We start from the raw sequence: 16,873 nt of genomic DNA on the forward strand, positions 1-16,873 counted from the left end.
CAGGACCTCGGACGCAACGACTTTCGACAGGCACTGACCGCCATACACAGTGGAGCCATCAACACCTTTACCGACTCCCTTGCCGTGAATGGCGTACTAGGAGTCAAACCTCCACCCATAGCAGTTGCCGCGAGAAACGCGAGTGACCCTTGCGCAACTTCGTTCTGGATATTGTAGCAGGCTAAACTCCTACTTATCCAGAATASRCYCTGACATACCTAATGTATGTCCTGCATGCAACGAGTCTCCGCATGACATTGACCACCTCTTTGCATGCCCAACCAACCCCACCCATCTAACACCCTTTTCCCTTTGGTCCAACCCCGTCGAAAAGGATGTTTCCTGGGCCTCCCGTTAGATAACGTCGACGACAACACTGATAACCCTCACCATCCTAACGGGGACTGATAACCGTTAAAAAACAACAAGGATTATCCCTTAATTTCAGTTATATATATTACACATTCACCAACATTTTCCATCAAAAGTCAACTATAGGTACCGGGGTCTATATATTCGGTACCTAGGGCCTTGAATAGTTTTTATTGGACTTAAAAAATGTTTGGTCATAAGATGGCACGCACTAAAGATCGTGCAAAGTTTTATCCCTTAATATTAATTGCTCCTGATTTGTATACTGGAAACTGAGCGAATCAAGTGGGTTTTAAGGGAAGTAAGTGTAGTTGTTGTCAGATTCCGTAGAAGCAGAGCCACTACTACTGCGATCCTCTGCACAAAATTACAGCTTTATATTTTAATTTAGTGCTTAGTTATGGAATATTTTTACTTTTTGGTTAATGGTGATTTGTGAGCGTGGATGTGGTCTGATTATGCCCATCTACGAACTCGAAATTTGTTTTTAACTAAGGAACCTAAGTGAGCTAAAGTGAGAAGGCAAACATCCCCTCCATTGGGTTTTACACTGGGTTTGGGTCCAGCCACGTAAAACACGCCCCTAATGAACAGTCAAAAACAGCCTCGGATGAGAGACACCCCTTTTGATCCTCTCTTGACGAACAAAAGCAAAACTCTATAAGTCACTCATTATTCCCGTTTTGCTGTATGGTGCAGAGGCATAGACGATGACAACATCTGATGAGTTGACGTTACGAGTTTTCGGAAGAAAAATTCTGCGAAAGATTTATGGTCCTTTGCGCGTTGGCCACTGCAAATATCGCATTCGATCCAACGAGGAGCTGTACGAGATTGTTTGTATCACCTAAAACTAATCGAGATGGATATAAAATTATATAAATAAATGATAAGGATAACAAGACGAGTTGAAATCTAAGTGACGGTCTATCCGTCTGCCCCTGCAAGCAATAAATTGAGTAGAAATTGAGATAACAATTTACAATTTTACTTAATAGAATACAAATCAGAGATCAAGGAAATTATCAGCAATTAATATTGTCAATCAATAATTCTCAAAAATTGGAATATCAAAAATTGCTGTAATCGGACACATATACTATACCTAAAAATTTTTAAATATTTTCAAATTTCTGGTTGACTATATACAGCATCTATAATTCAATATGTAAACAATCTTAATGAGATGCAGATAGATTCACTTTCTAAGAACAGTGTATCCTCTTGTCTAAGATGGATGATATCAGTGCGAAATTCCTCGAGTACCCATGTACCAAATATACATATGTACTATTTTCAAACATCCGTGTGACTTTGTAACTTATATATTGCTCAATCCGTGATCTTTCCTGATGAAAATCAGAGAGTTTCTATCTATAGTATATGATGATGATGCTGTAATATGAAAACTGGATACAATGAGCTAAAATATTCCATAGTCACCGTATACCTTATATAAAAAAAAATTTCGATGAATTATATAAGAATTTACATCTATAAATCGGTCATTATGTAAGATATCATAACAACATTTAATGAAAGTAGATCTTGGATACTCGTAGTTATAGCCGAGTTTACAACAGCGCACCAGTCGTTCTTCCGTTTCTCTATTTGGCGCCAATTGGAGATTTCAAGTGTAGCCAGGTCCTTTCCACATGATCTTTCCTACGTAGTTGAGGTCTTCCCCTTCATCTGCATCCCCCTTCGAGTACTGCATCCAATAATCTCAGAGCTAAAATGTTTCCATCTATTCGAAACAACATGACCTAGCCAGCGTAGTCTCTGGCTGCTAATTCACTAAACTTCGGCAATGTCGTCGTATATCTCGTACATCTCATCGTTCCATAAACTCCGGTATTCGTGGTTTCCAATGCACAAAGGACCATAAATCTTCCGTTGTTGTTGGTGTTAATTCTGGTTCCATGATAGGCGAAATTATCTACGATTATCTACGTGGGATATTTCGTCTACGTTCACTACCAGACCCGTTTGCTTCGCTTCCTTAACAATTCTGAAAAAAGCAGCTCGAATTAGTTTGTTCAGCGGTAGATTTATCGCCTTGCCTGATACCTCGATTGGTATCGAACGGTTCGGAGAGGTCCTTATCGAACCTGACGTAACTTTTGGTATTGCTCAACGATAGTTTACACCGTAGTATAAGTTTTGCGGGGAAAAGAAATTCATATATATAGCCATAAAGACATTGTGTGTTCGTTAGCATTAAAATCGAGATAGTGTGTGTCAAATCTCTTTTAACGGGTCTTTTCCAAGATTTGGCGCATGATGAATATCTGGTCAGTTGTTGATAAGGCCCAATCAGTTTGTTGACGGTTTGCTTTGATCTTTCACACAATACTCTCAATAGAACCTTATATGTGATGTTTAGGATGCTTATCACACGGTAGTTGGCGCAGATTGTGGACTCTTCCTTTTACCAATTCCAATATTCAATATTCCAATAGTTCCAATAGTCGTGCATGCTTTCTTCCCCGTCGCTGTGTTATTTTTCAGACGGATAATACCTATTCGAACCTTTTCATGGTCGGGCAATGTCCGCCAGCTAGTTAAGATCTTCGTACTCACGCATTGCTTCCTCTTTCTTCTATCTTATCCCGCACGTATTGTAGTCGATTATAACGTTACGGTGTAGGCAGTCTGTTTCCCCTAAACTACGACACGCCACTTCTCATTGTACCAGCTGTTCTGCCTTTTCCCAAATACAATGTTTTCGTTTCCAGCTGTATGTAAAGAGCTTGAAATGAAATCCCACAGTTCCCTTATACTGACTTGCCGGTGAGTGCTCTTTGAAAGCAGGAATACAAGTCGAGCAGAAAATGGATCGGCTGTCCGATCGTGTCTTCCATCTATCACAATATAATCGATTGGTGGCTTTTCGATCCGGAAACAGCCAGGTAGTTTGATGAATTTCTCCATGCTGGAATCTAGTAGGAGATCAGCCTCAACTTATTTTAACATCGTAGCGAGGGAATCCCATACGAATCCCACTCCGAATTTGCGCCACTTTATATAGTCACTATAGTGAATACCTACTTGTCTCAGTCCTTTTCTCGTCCATCACACTTCTTGGTTGTCGGTAATTACTCTTACGGGGAGGTTAAAAATATGTGCAGCGGCACCTTAAATCGTAATCCTTAATATGTTTGCCATGATCATCATTAAAAGGGGGGTCTCTCATCCGAAACCTTTGTGCCCTTTCCATTGTTGGTATATTTTAACATGGCGGGTCCCAAACTGAGCGTTCAACCTTGGGGAGCGATAATTCGTCTTCTTGCTTTACCTCTCCTTCAAAAAGATGTTTTTTGGCTACCCAAAGTATACTTGGTATAAGGCCGGAAGTCTTGAGTTGGTAAAGCCATTTATAAATGATTCGTTTCAGGCCACTCCCAAGTAATTGGCGCTCAGAGAACTTTCCTCACTTACGTGAACATGCCTCCATCCTCCACTTTAAATACACTGTAATTTAATGGCGAAAATGTTTAAAATCGGCAAACGAATTACGCAGTTCCCATATTCATACAATTATTTTCATTCGTCTAAACTGAAATTGGTATTTAGTTCTTTAGTTAATGCTTTCCTCTTATACCCCATATAGTCTCGTTTGAGTTAATAATGTTCAACTTACTTCCCCAATCTCGCATATCTTGCAACAGATTGCTACTGAGTATAATAGTTTTGTTCACTTAACGGTTGTTTAGAACACCTGAAACTAATCGATTTAGATATATGGCATGGTAAGATACAAAACTGCAATTTTTTACAGGGGATTGCAGTAGTAAGGCCCCTGTGCGTGGCGTCGGCCCCTAATAGGTTTAATGTATATATGTATCTCCCAAAACATTTAAGCACCCAACTTTGCACAAAACAAATCAATATGACACCCCTGTCGACAATGTGAAATCTAATGATAACCACGATCACTCCCCATATAACGGTTTTGTTGAATACTACAACAAGTACGATAAATCAATAACTAAATGCATGAGAGATATTAAATTTCACATCCAGGTACAAGAAGACTTTGTAGCAAACGCGGCCAAAATTGGACGACCGGCGTGACACATTTGGAGGAAATGACATATTTCAGGATCTCCTCGATCGTTTTTAATCATATGTTTTTGACACTCCAATGTTCGGATTAAAACTTTGTACAAATAGTGCCTATTCAAGCCCCGTGATATCGAAAATTTGGACCCAAGAGCCTATAGCTAACTTTTTACAGAATATATCGGCCAATGTGTGAGATTGAAATTAGCAGAGAACCCCTTTCTGACAGGTAAAAATTTCCCTCACCCCCAAATACTTAATTTTCGAACTTCTGGCTGACTTTATAGCCCATATAACGGTCTTATATGAGTTTATTCTTCTTTATTGGCGTACTAATTTCGTCATATAACTCATACAGCTCTTCGTTTCATCGAATACGATATTCGCCGTGGCCAATGGCAAAGGACCATAAATCTTCCGCAGAACTTTTCTCTCGAAAACTCGTAACGTTCTCACATCAGATGTTGTCATAATGAGCGGCTTATAGACTTTGGTCTTTGCACGTCGAGAGAGGACTTTACAACTCAATTCTCTACTCAGACCGAGCCCAACAGTTATTCTGCGGATTTCGAGGCTGACATTGGTGTTGCTGTTAATTCTGGTTTCATAATAGACGAAATTATCTACGACTTCGAAGTCGCGAGTGCGACGACTGTTAGTTTGACCACGGGAGATATTTCGTATTGCTCTAGTGTACTACCAGGCCCATTTAAATTTGCTTCTTTATATAGAAGATGGTACCTTTTCTATTTAGTTTTGCAGATCGATTTATTTTTTCCAAGAGTACATTGAGTAAGTCGCATGAAAGGGAGACGCCTTGTCTGAAACCCCGTTTGGTATCGAACGGTTCGGAGAGCTCCTTCCCGATCCTGGTGGAGCTTTTAGTATTGCTCAACGTCAATTTGCACAGCCGAATTCGTTTTGCGGAGTATATGAGTTATCTTAATGTGCCTAACTAATAACTGGATTTTCAAACAACTATCAGAGGTACATTAATATAACTAAGAGAGCACATATTTTTCTATTAATAATATGTCGTAATGCCGAATAGATGTAACTGAGTGAGTATGTAATGATTTTCGTTTTTCTAACAAACATTTTGCTGAATGTGACGTTCAGTGTATGAGTGATTTATAAAGTAGCTTGAAAATATGTTCTTGAATATACCCGAGCAATGCTAAAGATAGTGAAATCACTATGTCCCTATCTCTGGCTCCAATATAGTAAGTATAATGGTTTCTGACTTTCCACCTGACTTTACGACTTTAAAAAAAATTATATGGACATGTTTTCTTGAAAATTATGTGATTTACTACCAAATATGCTTAACATCTGTCTAAACCTCATATCCCTAATGTAAAGAAATTCGATCCTCTGGTTGAGTTTTCCACGTCGACTGAATTTAATAAATTTAGCCTCTTCGATTCGGTATATCATACAGTTGTCACTTAAGGATGATTCTATTATAAATTTCGTTGACGCGATTAAAATATGTTAATAGAATTATGCATATACAATAAATTCAATATAAATTAATAAGGTACCGCATTTAATAATTATCTTCTCATGATTTCGTCGAATAATAAATGAATTCTTTCGCAACATTATTATATTCTTGCAACCTGTTGCTACAGAATATAATTGTTTTGTTCACCTAACTGTTGTATATAGTATCATCTAAAACTAATCGAGACATATATAGGGGTTTTCAATAGAACACTACAAAAACAAACCAATAAAGAGGCAAACGACGCCATATTTACTGCCGAGATTCGAATTTAGTGGCCTCAACTTTAAGAACGGGTATAAGAGCGCTACAAAAATTGTTTAATAGTAAATAAAACAAACGGGTTCACACATTGACCGATATTTTACCGTCGAAAATTTTGTTCAGTGTCCGGACTTCTGCAAGCGTGTAGTTTCACAGGAATTTTCGACGGTGAAATATCGGTCAATGTGTGAGGTATTTTAATTACACACCTCATTATTCAATTATAATACTTTTTAGACAATATTAATTCTGTATGCAAAAATGCATTGAATGAAGCCAATACTTCCCTTAGCGTCTAAAATAGATAAATTTAAGCAAAAACTTGACCTATCCCTTATACAGGTATAACTGATATCAGTATTTTCGACCATCCACCTTTTTCCCTATATGATTTAGTATTTGGCATGTTAATAGTATGTAGTATTGGGAAAAATAGATAAAATCAAGTCGCTACTACCCCACCTCAACGCTTTGATTCTTGGAAGTTGCAATAGTATAAAATCGGTTACGTCCGAACTTAGCCCTTCCTTACTCTTTTAATATAAAATTTTGCAACCATAGTATTGATTTTCTAATTGCGTGAATATAAAATGCTCAGTTACACCCGAACTTATCTCTTCCTTACTTATTTTAATTAGACTGGTGAACAAATTTGTAATTTTTTATGTCTTATGAAAATTTACATCAAATTTTGAATATACTAGGGCCACCAAATAATAACACTGTCAACAAATGAAGACTTTTTGAATGGAACAGAATAGCGACCCCATAATTCTGAAACGGTATGTTGAGTAGATCATTTTTGTAGAACAAACTTATGGTCCAGCACGTCTGGGTTTTTTTTTACAGTGGGTCAAAGTTTTCAATTTTTGGTCGAAGGGAGCATTATACTATATGAAAAAATTTTGTAAGTTAATGTCTCAGAAAATTCTTATGGTCAGAGTTGTATTGCGGAATTGTATGAGGATTATTTTTGTGGAAGATCTTAACCCTCTAACTGTTTTCTTTATGGGTCAATTTGACCCTTTTTTCGAGAAAATCAAAAAATATCCTTTAAAAAAGGACAATTAAGGATTAAAATATTCTACGAAAATGTTTGGCGGAAAATTTCAGTGGGGGTCACCAAAGACACCATTGTTGTAAATAAAGCTCTTTACGATTGATAAAAAAAATTACACGCCAACATATACAAAGTAGGGGAAAACGTCGTCAAGTTCGGCCGGGCCAAACACTGAGTTCTCGCGTCTAGTCAGCTGTGACTTACAAATCGGGTGTGATAAAATTAAGCATAATTGACTTACTAAGCAGTACATATCGGGTGTGATTTTTACTAAAATTAATATAAAAAAGAACAATTAAAGCTTAAATAAGCATGGCGGATTCTGTTTGCAAATTAAGAGATTGGTTTTGTTTTATTTGTGGGCATTTTACGCACCTTCAAAGCAGAAGAAAGATATTCCCTACAATTGAAGAACAATATTTTCTTTTCTTTGGAATACGATTTTTATATGAAGCTTGGATACCAAAAACTGTATGTACTACTTGCGAAAGTGGTCTTTTGACCTTGTACAAAGGCGGTACTAAGGTGCTGCCATTTTCTGCGCCTATTGTATGGATTGAACCTGAAAATCACAAATCAGATACATGCTATTTCTGCGTAAATTACAAATTTGGTAGAAGCCAAAGGCACTACGCGATAATGACATACGAAGCAACAAATAATGTCATTTTACCAGAAGTGCGCTGTGAAGGTGTTCCGGTGCCTCAACCGCCTACACATACATTTCCGGCCAATATGACATACGCCAATACAGAAATAACAGCGGCGGTTGAAAACATATCAGATATGAGTTACTTGCCTCCTGGTTATTTAATCATATGTCCTAATTTGATAGACCAAGCTTATTTTGAAGATCTTGTAAGAGATTTAGGACTAACAAAAGAGAAAGCTGAATATTATGTTCCAGATTGGAAAACAGGAATTTGATAAAAGCCGATGTAAAAGTTACATCGCCAAGAAAAAGACACGCCGATTTGGAAAGTTATTTTAAAAAATCAGAAGAACTTGTATACTGTTGCGGTATTGAAGGGGTTCTAAAATATCTAAAGCTTCCACTGGACTCTTCCGCTGCACTCTTCCGCTTGGCGACTATTTATAGATAGCTCAAAACACAGCTTAAAAGCAGTTTTACTGCACAATGGAAATTAGCATCCATCAATACCGGTTGGGTATTCCACAAAAAGGGAGGATACATACGCAAATATTTCAAATCTCTTAAATAAAATTGAATACTATAAATATAAATGGGAAGTATGGGCAGACTTCAAAATGATCGCAATATTGACTGGAATGCAAACAGGATACACAAAATATATGTGCTTTCTTTGTAAACGGGATTCACGTGCTACCAGCTGCCATTATCATATTAAACATTTCGAAGAACGTAAAGAAAATATTATTGGTGACTTAAATGTAATCTTGAATATCTTGTCCCAAAAGATAAGGTCATACTTCCACCGCTGCATATTAAGTTGGGCGTGGTGAAAAATTTTATTAAAAGCTTAAATACACAAGGATATGCTTTCAAACGCATTCAAACAATTGTCCCCAGATTATCTGCAGCAAAAAAGAAGGTAAAACACGGTTTTAAGAAATAATTTAATTCATTTAATGTAAACTACCTTTTCTAGGAATTCTCGTTGGACCCGATATAAGAAAATTATTACAAGATGAAGAACTTTATGGTCATCTGTCGGATATGCAAAAGACAGCATTAGACTTTATGCAGCTGGTTATATCAGAATTCCTTGGAAACTCAAAAGCACAAAACTATGCAGAAAATATTGAAAGCATGTTAATCGGTTTTAACAATATTGGCATTAAGATGTCACAAAATCTGCATTTTTGCACTCTCATCTCAATTTTTTTAAAGAAAACCTTGGAGCGGTTTCAGATGAACACGGTGAAAGGTTTCATCAAGATATAAAGGTATTGTAAGAAAGATTCAAAGGGAAATCCCAAAGTGTAATGCTTGCTGAATACGTATGGGGCTTGTACAGAAACCTTGAATATAACAAAAATTTTCCGGGTTATTCAAACACTTTCGTGGCATATTTACGATCTAAATAATGTAAATAAAATGTAATTTATCAAACACAATACATACACAGTCGACTAAATGCTAAACAAAGAAACGTATATGAGGTCAGAAATGAATATCTGGCTGTCACAAGAAAACTGGATGTGATAGAAACAAAACTGTTATATATTTTTAATGAGAGTATACCAACATAAATAAAAATCATAACAAAGTTATTATTAGATTTCAAAACTTTTTTAACCACCCATTAAATATGTATATAGAAGCGGAATACCAGCTACTAATTTTTTTGGCAGAACTTCCACTTGGATATACTATATAATATTAAGTAATACTCGTTACAATATCCCAATAGTATCCGTACGTACAAAGGGCGGTAAAACTTTAAATACGACCCATATATTTGAAGCCTTGCTGTAGGTAAACATAACAGGGAAATAGTAATGATATAGTTTTCATTTAATTAAATTTTTATTATTATAAGAAATTATAACAAAAGAACGAATTTCAATACAAATGTAACAAACTTATCACAAAAAACTGAACTGAAAAAGTCATTGCCAAAAGTTTACATACGGTATATATATTATGGTCTACTTCATGTACTAGTTCCAATCTGAAAGTAACAGGAAAGTATCGTTTCTTTTAATTTTGTATTTATTTTTTTCAAAAACTTCATGCTAAACTCATTTTAGCGTATAGTTTAAGTGGTACATACATACATATATAGTTGTCACAATGGTTCCTCGGAAACAAATTTCAACTGATATGCGAAACCTGGTTGTAAAATATTAGTGGTACTCACTTAAGGTGCCAAACTTGTGGCATTTCGCAAAATGGCAATGTCGCTGTTCATTTTTACATGCAATTTATTTTGCGACAAAGTTGCAACTAATTTTTTACAAATCTTAATCAGTTTTGGTTTCTTCCCTGTAGAATGGAAAATGTAAGTAATTTAAACCCAATATTTTATTATTTGATTATTTTAAAATTAATTGAAATTGTAATATTTACAGGAAAAGCTAAAACGGATAAATGAAGAACAGCTGACTTATTGTAATATTTCCATGGATTAACGGGACATTTCGTCTGACACAAGATTATGTTTTAAAAAGTTACCTGCTGTTTTACTGTACCTATCGCCTGTGAACCTCCATATTGCTAATGGAATTTGTATGCTAACTACTTAATGCAATGACCTGTCACTTCAGCAGTATGACATAGCAGTTTTCATATCTAGGAGAATTCCGAAGAAACAACACAGTTGTTATAGTTTCATTTTGGCTATTTTACATTTAAATACGAAATAATAAGTAAGTTCGTTAAAATATTTGTTACGTTTGTTTAGAGAGTGAAAAAAGTAACACAACGGCATTTGGTGTTCAATGGATTTCTCGCTCTAACCAATTGCAAATATGGCAGTCTGTCTTTTTCTTAATTACCCTTATATGCTTATCTTTTTTGTTATTTTTTAGTTAACATAATAAAATACATTGGTTATTAATTCTCTAAACAGTCTATTAAGTTTGTTAACGAATAGGTTAGTTATGTGTTCTTATTCTATTATTATTTGTGTTTTTTTTTTTTCGGCGACATGAGTAATATAATTTTATTAAATTTAATGGCATATAGTAGAAAAAAATTTCAAAGAAAAATATTAATAAATAAGTTCGTGACGGTGAATCTCCAGAAGCGCCTTGAAAAAAGGTGGTGAGCATTACAACTCGTTACCGGATCATCTGAAACTAAAAAATTGATATGCGTTTTAAGGTGATGTATTGCTTGGGGTAATCATATGGAGTTTTGTTCCTTTTTTTCTAATTTTTATTAACAAATTGACCGCGATTTTTTTTTTAGCTAAAATCGCGCTTTTTACCTCGAAATGCTGCAAAAAAATAGAAAAAAAAAATCAACTCGTTCTGATTACCTCGAAAAAGCGTGAAATGTACGTTTTTATTTTTCTATCCAAAAACTGGAAAGTATTTGGTAGTTGTTGTGAGTTTGTTCATATTTCTTCTGTAATTTTTTCACGAAAAAGAAGTCTGTCAGAGAAAATCTCTTAACATACATACGTAAGTCGAGAACAAAAAAGCACAGAGATGTATTTAAAATTTATAACAGTGTTTGCAGATATTATTGAATATGTGAAATGTAAGATCTGTAACGGAAATGTTAAGTTTAAAACTGCTTCTGAACGAAAACTTGGTTTAGAAATTGTTTTGGTGTGTTATAACTGTGCAGATCGTAACATAAATTATAGTCCTTTTGTCGCGCACTATTATGAAAGAAATCGACGATTTTTATTTGTCATGAGAGTCCTCGGATTATTGCTAAAAGGTGCAACTAAATTTTGTGGATTAATCTACATGCGAGCTTACGATTAAATAATGAATAAATATTCAGTCCACCGAAAGACTTTTTCAACAGGCTTGTACTGAAGAGAAAAATGTACATGTGTAATGTATTCGACAGAACTAGCTGTATATGGCGATGACGCATTTAAAAGCGAATGTTTACTTCCTTCTACTGCGTGACATCATTGATCTGGTACTATTCTGGTAAAAATCATTGACATTTTTAAAAAGTGCCTACAAAATCTGTGAAACTTGGAAAAAGAAACTTGATACCGAAAAATACAATGAAAGGTTTGCAGAACATGAAAATACTTGCACTGCAATTCATTCTGGTTCTTCCGGAAAAACGAAAGTTTTATCAGTCATCGCAACGTTTACTGAAAAAATTTGGAAACGAATAGACACGCGTCTTCGAGATTAAGTCAAAAAAATTTTGAAACAGTTGAAAAAAAGGAATAAAATACAAAAAAAACTCTTTGTGTGAAAAGACAAACTTACTGGAAAGCTCATCGATAAGTTGACAGTTTATTACGGCTTAGCAATAAGGGAAATTGTGATTCTGTTGAATAAAGGTACAATGCCATATATTATCAACTGACGAAAAACCTCAGCACAACAAGTGCCCTGAAGAACCACACTCATGGTGCACTTTCAAACATGATTATGAGCCATTTCGAACAGATATTGGGATGAGACGTTCTATACAACAACGAGAGCAATAATCAACTGATTAAGAAAATCTGTACCAAAATTTACCCGGCATATTTTTTTATCCCAAACATCTTGGATTGAAAATTGAGAAAATATTTCTTAACTTAAAAATTGGAAAAAAATAATAAAAATATTTTTCAAATTAAAAGCGGGAAAGAATTTTAAAAAATATATAGTATATTTCATATTTTTAACTGATTATAATTAGAAGTACCTAAATACAAATAAGACAAAAATACCTAAACTATGTTGATATTTTATTAGAAATTAATTATTTTTTTTGAAGCCTTTTCTAAAAAATTTCCTTTTTAATTTTTAGGTATAACCTACAGATTAAAATTTTTTCCTATCCGGTATTATTAATTCAACATTTGGGATTAAATTTTTTTAATTTTTCAATTCGGTTCATGGTATCGGAAATAGAAATGGTCTCGTAAGAACCCTATACCATTTGGAATCTAAGGTTATATATGAACCACCATATGCGGTATATGTTAAAGATCAACCAAGCCATCAGCTTCCCCTTACATTTTAAAAGTGAAACGAAATATAACAGTTTTGTAAACCTGCGTTGCGATTTGCATTATTATTACTAAAATAAATAATGTATAAGAAAATATTATAAATGTTCTACTATATGCCACTTTTTCTTCTAAAGCATTTTATAAAGAATATAAGAACAATACTTGTCAACACCATAATGAATAGCAGAGATAGTTTGATTGTTCTCTCGTCATCCTCCTCTAATGACAAAGTATTATGTTTAGCTTCGACTATTGGATTTAATAACTCGACGACTTTGTGATCTACAAAAAACATAAAAATTATTAAAAGTAATAGAAATAATAGAAATAATTAAAAAATACTTTTTAAAAAAGATTTCTACTCTAAGAATGATTATCATAATTCTTAAAAATATCATTACCTTTACTAGCTTTTAATAAATTTAAGTCGATTTGCTTTAAACCCTTCGTAGCAAGTTTTATATCCGCTCCATTGACACCTAGCGGCTGCAGCCAGTTGAGTGTTTCGCAAGCTTCAGTCTCTTTTTTGATGAATTTGTTAATCGAATCGATTACTTTAGAATGCAAATGCAAATTACTACTGTATAAACGTAGCGGTAGCAGATCTTCATCATTGTTATAAAACTCGGCAATGCGATTTAGTTTTTGTAGCACCTCCGGTTTATAAGCAGTCATAGTATATTCCAGAATTGCATCTAGGAGCCAAAAACATGATTTTTCCAGGTGAATAGAGTCCAAACAATTTGAATCACTAAAAACTGCGATGCGCCCGCTCGTACTGCTGCTTATTATGGGCAAAGTTTCGAGCATTCCTTTTAAGCTGTTAGAATTATTTTCCGTTAGTTTATTAAGTGAGTTCGCATTGTCATCTCTGTTCTGTTTATCAATGTTTAGTAATATACGTTTATTTAATATGGGATTTCTTTCAGCAGAAATTTCTGCGTCATTATTGGGTTGTTCGACATTATTCTCTTCGTAGCTAGTCACCGTTTGTGAATTTACCGTTAAATATTGTTTGCGCAATTCAATTTGAGCTTGAAAGAGACCAAGTATAGGCTTGAATATTTTTTTATTGTCAGCTGTATTCGAATTTTCCAATATCTTAAAGGCGAATATATTTATTGAATTATTATATAAAATATTTAGTAAGTTTACGAAATTTACCTCAAATCCCTGGTCGTGGAGCTCGGCGCCAATAACAATATCATCATTTCCTCGTGGAATTTTCGCTAATGTTGTTCCGCTAGCTATATACATGGAATGATCGCCCATTGCGAAAAATCCTTCTGCGATAAAGTCACTGAAAGCAATTCCATACGGTTTTAAAAGCTCATTGAGTGCAGGTATATTGGAACCACCGGTGTCCGGTATCCACCATTGCCGTGTATTCTCATCGAAAAATTTTATTTTCTTCATCACAGTTGTATTATACCAATCCGCAAAGACGACAACACTAAGACCTTCATTGTAAACATCATTTTCGATTTTTTTGATTTCCGCATCGAAAAATTCTTCTTCCGAATCGACGATAAGCAGCGTACCATAATCGCTAGCATTAAAGCAAGTATATGGCTTGCGTAGGATTTCTATATAATAGCCAGCATTTCGCAGGTGTGTGTATAAATCTCGAAAATTTGTATGTAGATGATCTGCGCGCCAATCTAAAGGATCAGATTTGATTTTCAGATTGTCACGCGGTATATAGCCTGGCGGATATTTCAAACTATGGTACTGATCCCATATTATGCGTTTGTTTCTGGGCGGTTTTGGTATGACAGTCACTTTAAGTGGAAAATCGATTTTGGTCACAATTTTGCTTTCTTGTTGCTCTTGTAAGCACTCAATTTCTAAGCTAATATGACCTTCTGCGACTCCTTTAAAATTAGCACCTTTTTCATTTACAACTGAAAATCAAAAAAAATAATAATAACTGTTTCCAAGTAATTGTTTTAATATTTGTAAATTTCTTTTTGTTACTTACCTATATGCACCGACATCCAGCCAGACCAGGGCCACAGATTCGTTGAATAGTACACAGCAACATTTAAAACATTTCCGTGCTTATCGGTATGTGGATGCCAGAGGGGTGCATCTTTGATAACGCCCGTAACTGCAATGCCATTCAATATGGTAACATTTGCAATTAAGGGCATACTACCATAGTAAATCGGCTGCGAACTGTATGGCCACATATAACTTTCTGTTGTGTCCAAATATTCAGGACTAAGCGTTATTTTGGGCTCATATGTTAAAAGTAATTGCATGCTCTTTAAGATATCAAGTTTACCATGTCCCTGTTCAAACATATTGTTATCTGGCAAACGTTCAGCGCCTTCCATCAATATCTGTTTCATTGACGAGGGATTAATGATATTCAATTTCGATAACGCACCACTAGCAATTAAGGCCACAGCGCCAGCAACAACTGGTGAAGCTACAGAAGTTCCAGATAGCGAACGGCAGCCTCCATGAACATTACTTCCTTTAACCTGACTGCCAAATGTAACGATATCTGGTTTCAGTCTTCCATAGCCCCATGGTAGTTCCCAAGTTGTCATGCCTCTGGAACTAAATTTGGCAACTTTATGTTCGAAATTAATACCACCAACACCTATGACATCACTCTGGTCGCCGGGATTGTTGAGTGTGCCGAAGAGTGGACCGTCATTTCCTATTGCAGAAATCATTATAACCTTATTAGCGGATAATTCGAGCACTTTGTCCACAAATGGATGATCCAAAAAATCTGGACCGCCTATACTTAAGTTTAGCACTTTGATTTTCTTAAAAATAGCATAATTGAAGGCGTCCAAAAACCATGATGTATACGAAACCTGTTATAATTGGGGCATAAACAAATAATATTTATAAACAACTTTTCACTATAAACAATTACAGCTACCTGTGAATTAGTGAAGACTCTATATATATGCAGCTCTACATCTGGTGCCAGTCCTAAGCATTCCTTAGCTGATGCAATAACACCGGCAACAAATGTGCCATGACTGACACCATCGTCTAAAGATTTCTCATTTGTCCAGTTGGTGCGTTCCTTAACACGGCGAAAATGTGGATGAGATTTTGCTAAGCCGGTATCGAATACGGCTACCTTTACGCCAGCGCCCGTAATTCCCATGTCCCACAAAACATTAGCTTGCAGCATAGTTGTGATTTGTGTTGGAATTGCACGTAAAATTTGCCGGCCTATACGTTCACGTGTCTGATTATAATTTAGACTTCTTTTCACGCTACGCTGAGGGGAAACTTTTTTAACAAGTGGATGCAATTCGAGCTGTAATATTTGTGTGGTCGCTAAATCGCTGTATTCCAATTGTATCAAATCAAAATCGCTAGGGTAATTACGGGCAGCATTCTGCCGCTCAACTAGATTCCATTCTAAAATCTTTAATAAAAAGCATAAAAAAATAAATATTATATTTTCTTGTATTGTCTTAAGTAATTCTTTACATTAGCTCGTCGAAAGGCAGCGTTTAAATATTTCCTTCTTGCCTCAGGAAAATAGTAATGCCGGTATTGTACGATGTACTCATTTTCCAATATTTTACTTTCAAATATAACTTTTTCAGCATGCGTGCATTGTACACCATATATTTTCAAATATTTATTGCTTGTAAATATAGAACTAAATAAAATTATTCGCGTGATGAGTAACAACATATTTATTTATATTATCAGTTTTGTTTTGATTACATCTCAATATGTAGAGTCTAACTACAATGCTACCAGATAATATTTCGTACTCTTAGGCAATGTACAAATACAACACTTAAATGAAAATCGTAACTCATGATTTAAGAACTTATATGTTAGAAAATGCATACAAAAATAGCTCTCAGAAAATTGAATACATAAAGTTTACTCAAAAGACTTTTATGACAACCGCAAATTGAATTGGTAGCTTAAATGATTTTACACATAGAATAAAATAATACTTTGTTAAATTTAATAATATTT

The 16,873-nt window shown here is 35.1% G+C and overlaps 1 protein-coding gene and 1 pseudogene across 1 annotated transcript; one reads left to right on the forward strand and one right to left on the reverse strand.

Moving 5' to 3' along the window:
* The first annotated feature begins 8,582 nt into the window (after positions 1-8,582).
* Positions 8,583-9,195, forward strand: LOC108975416 (annotated as a pseudogene).
* Positions 9,196-12,738: 3,543 nt separating this feature from the next.
* Positions 12,739-16,576, reverse strand: LOC108975425 (membrane-bound transcription factor site-1 protease). Its single transcript, XM_018943901.1, has 6 exons — positions 16,367-16,576; positions 15,801-16,301; positions 14,880-15,732; positions 14,063-14,802; positions 13,300-13,999; positions 12,739-13,180 (listed from the first exon to the last, which is right to left on the reverse strand). The coding sequence occupies exons 1-6, from the start codon at positions 16,574-16,576 to the stop codon at positions 13,008-13,010; spliced, it is 3,177 nt and encodes a 1,058-aa protein (XP_018799446.1). The 3' UTR covers positions 12,739-13,007.
* Positions 16,577-16,873: the final 297 nt, after the last annotated feature.

Source organism: Bactrocera latifrons, unplaced genomic scaffold, assembly GCF_001853355.1.
Source record: "Bactrocera latifrons isolate USDA-ARS-PBARC rearing strain unplaced genomic scaffold, ASM185335v1 scaffold_646, whole genome shotgun sequence".
Taxonomy (NCBI): Eukaryota; Metazoa; Arthropoda; class Insecta; order Diptera; family Tephritidae; genus Bactrocera; species Bactrocera latifrons.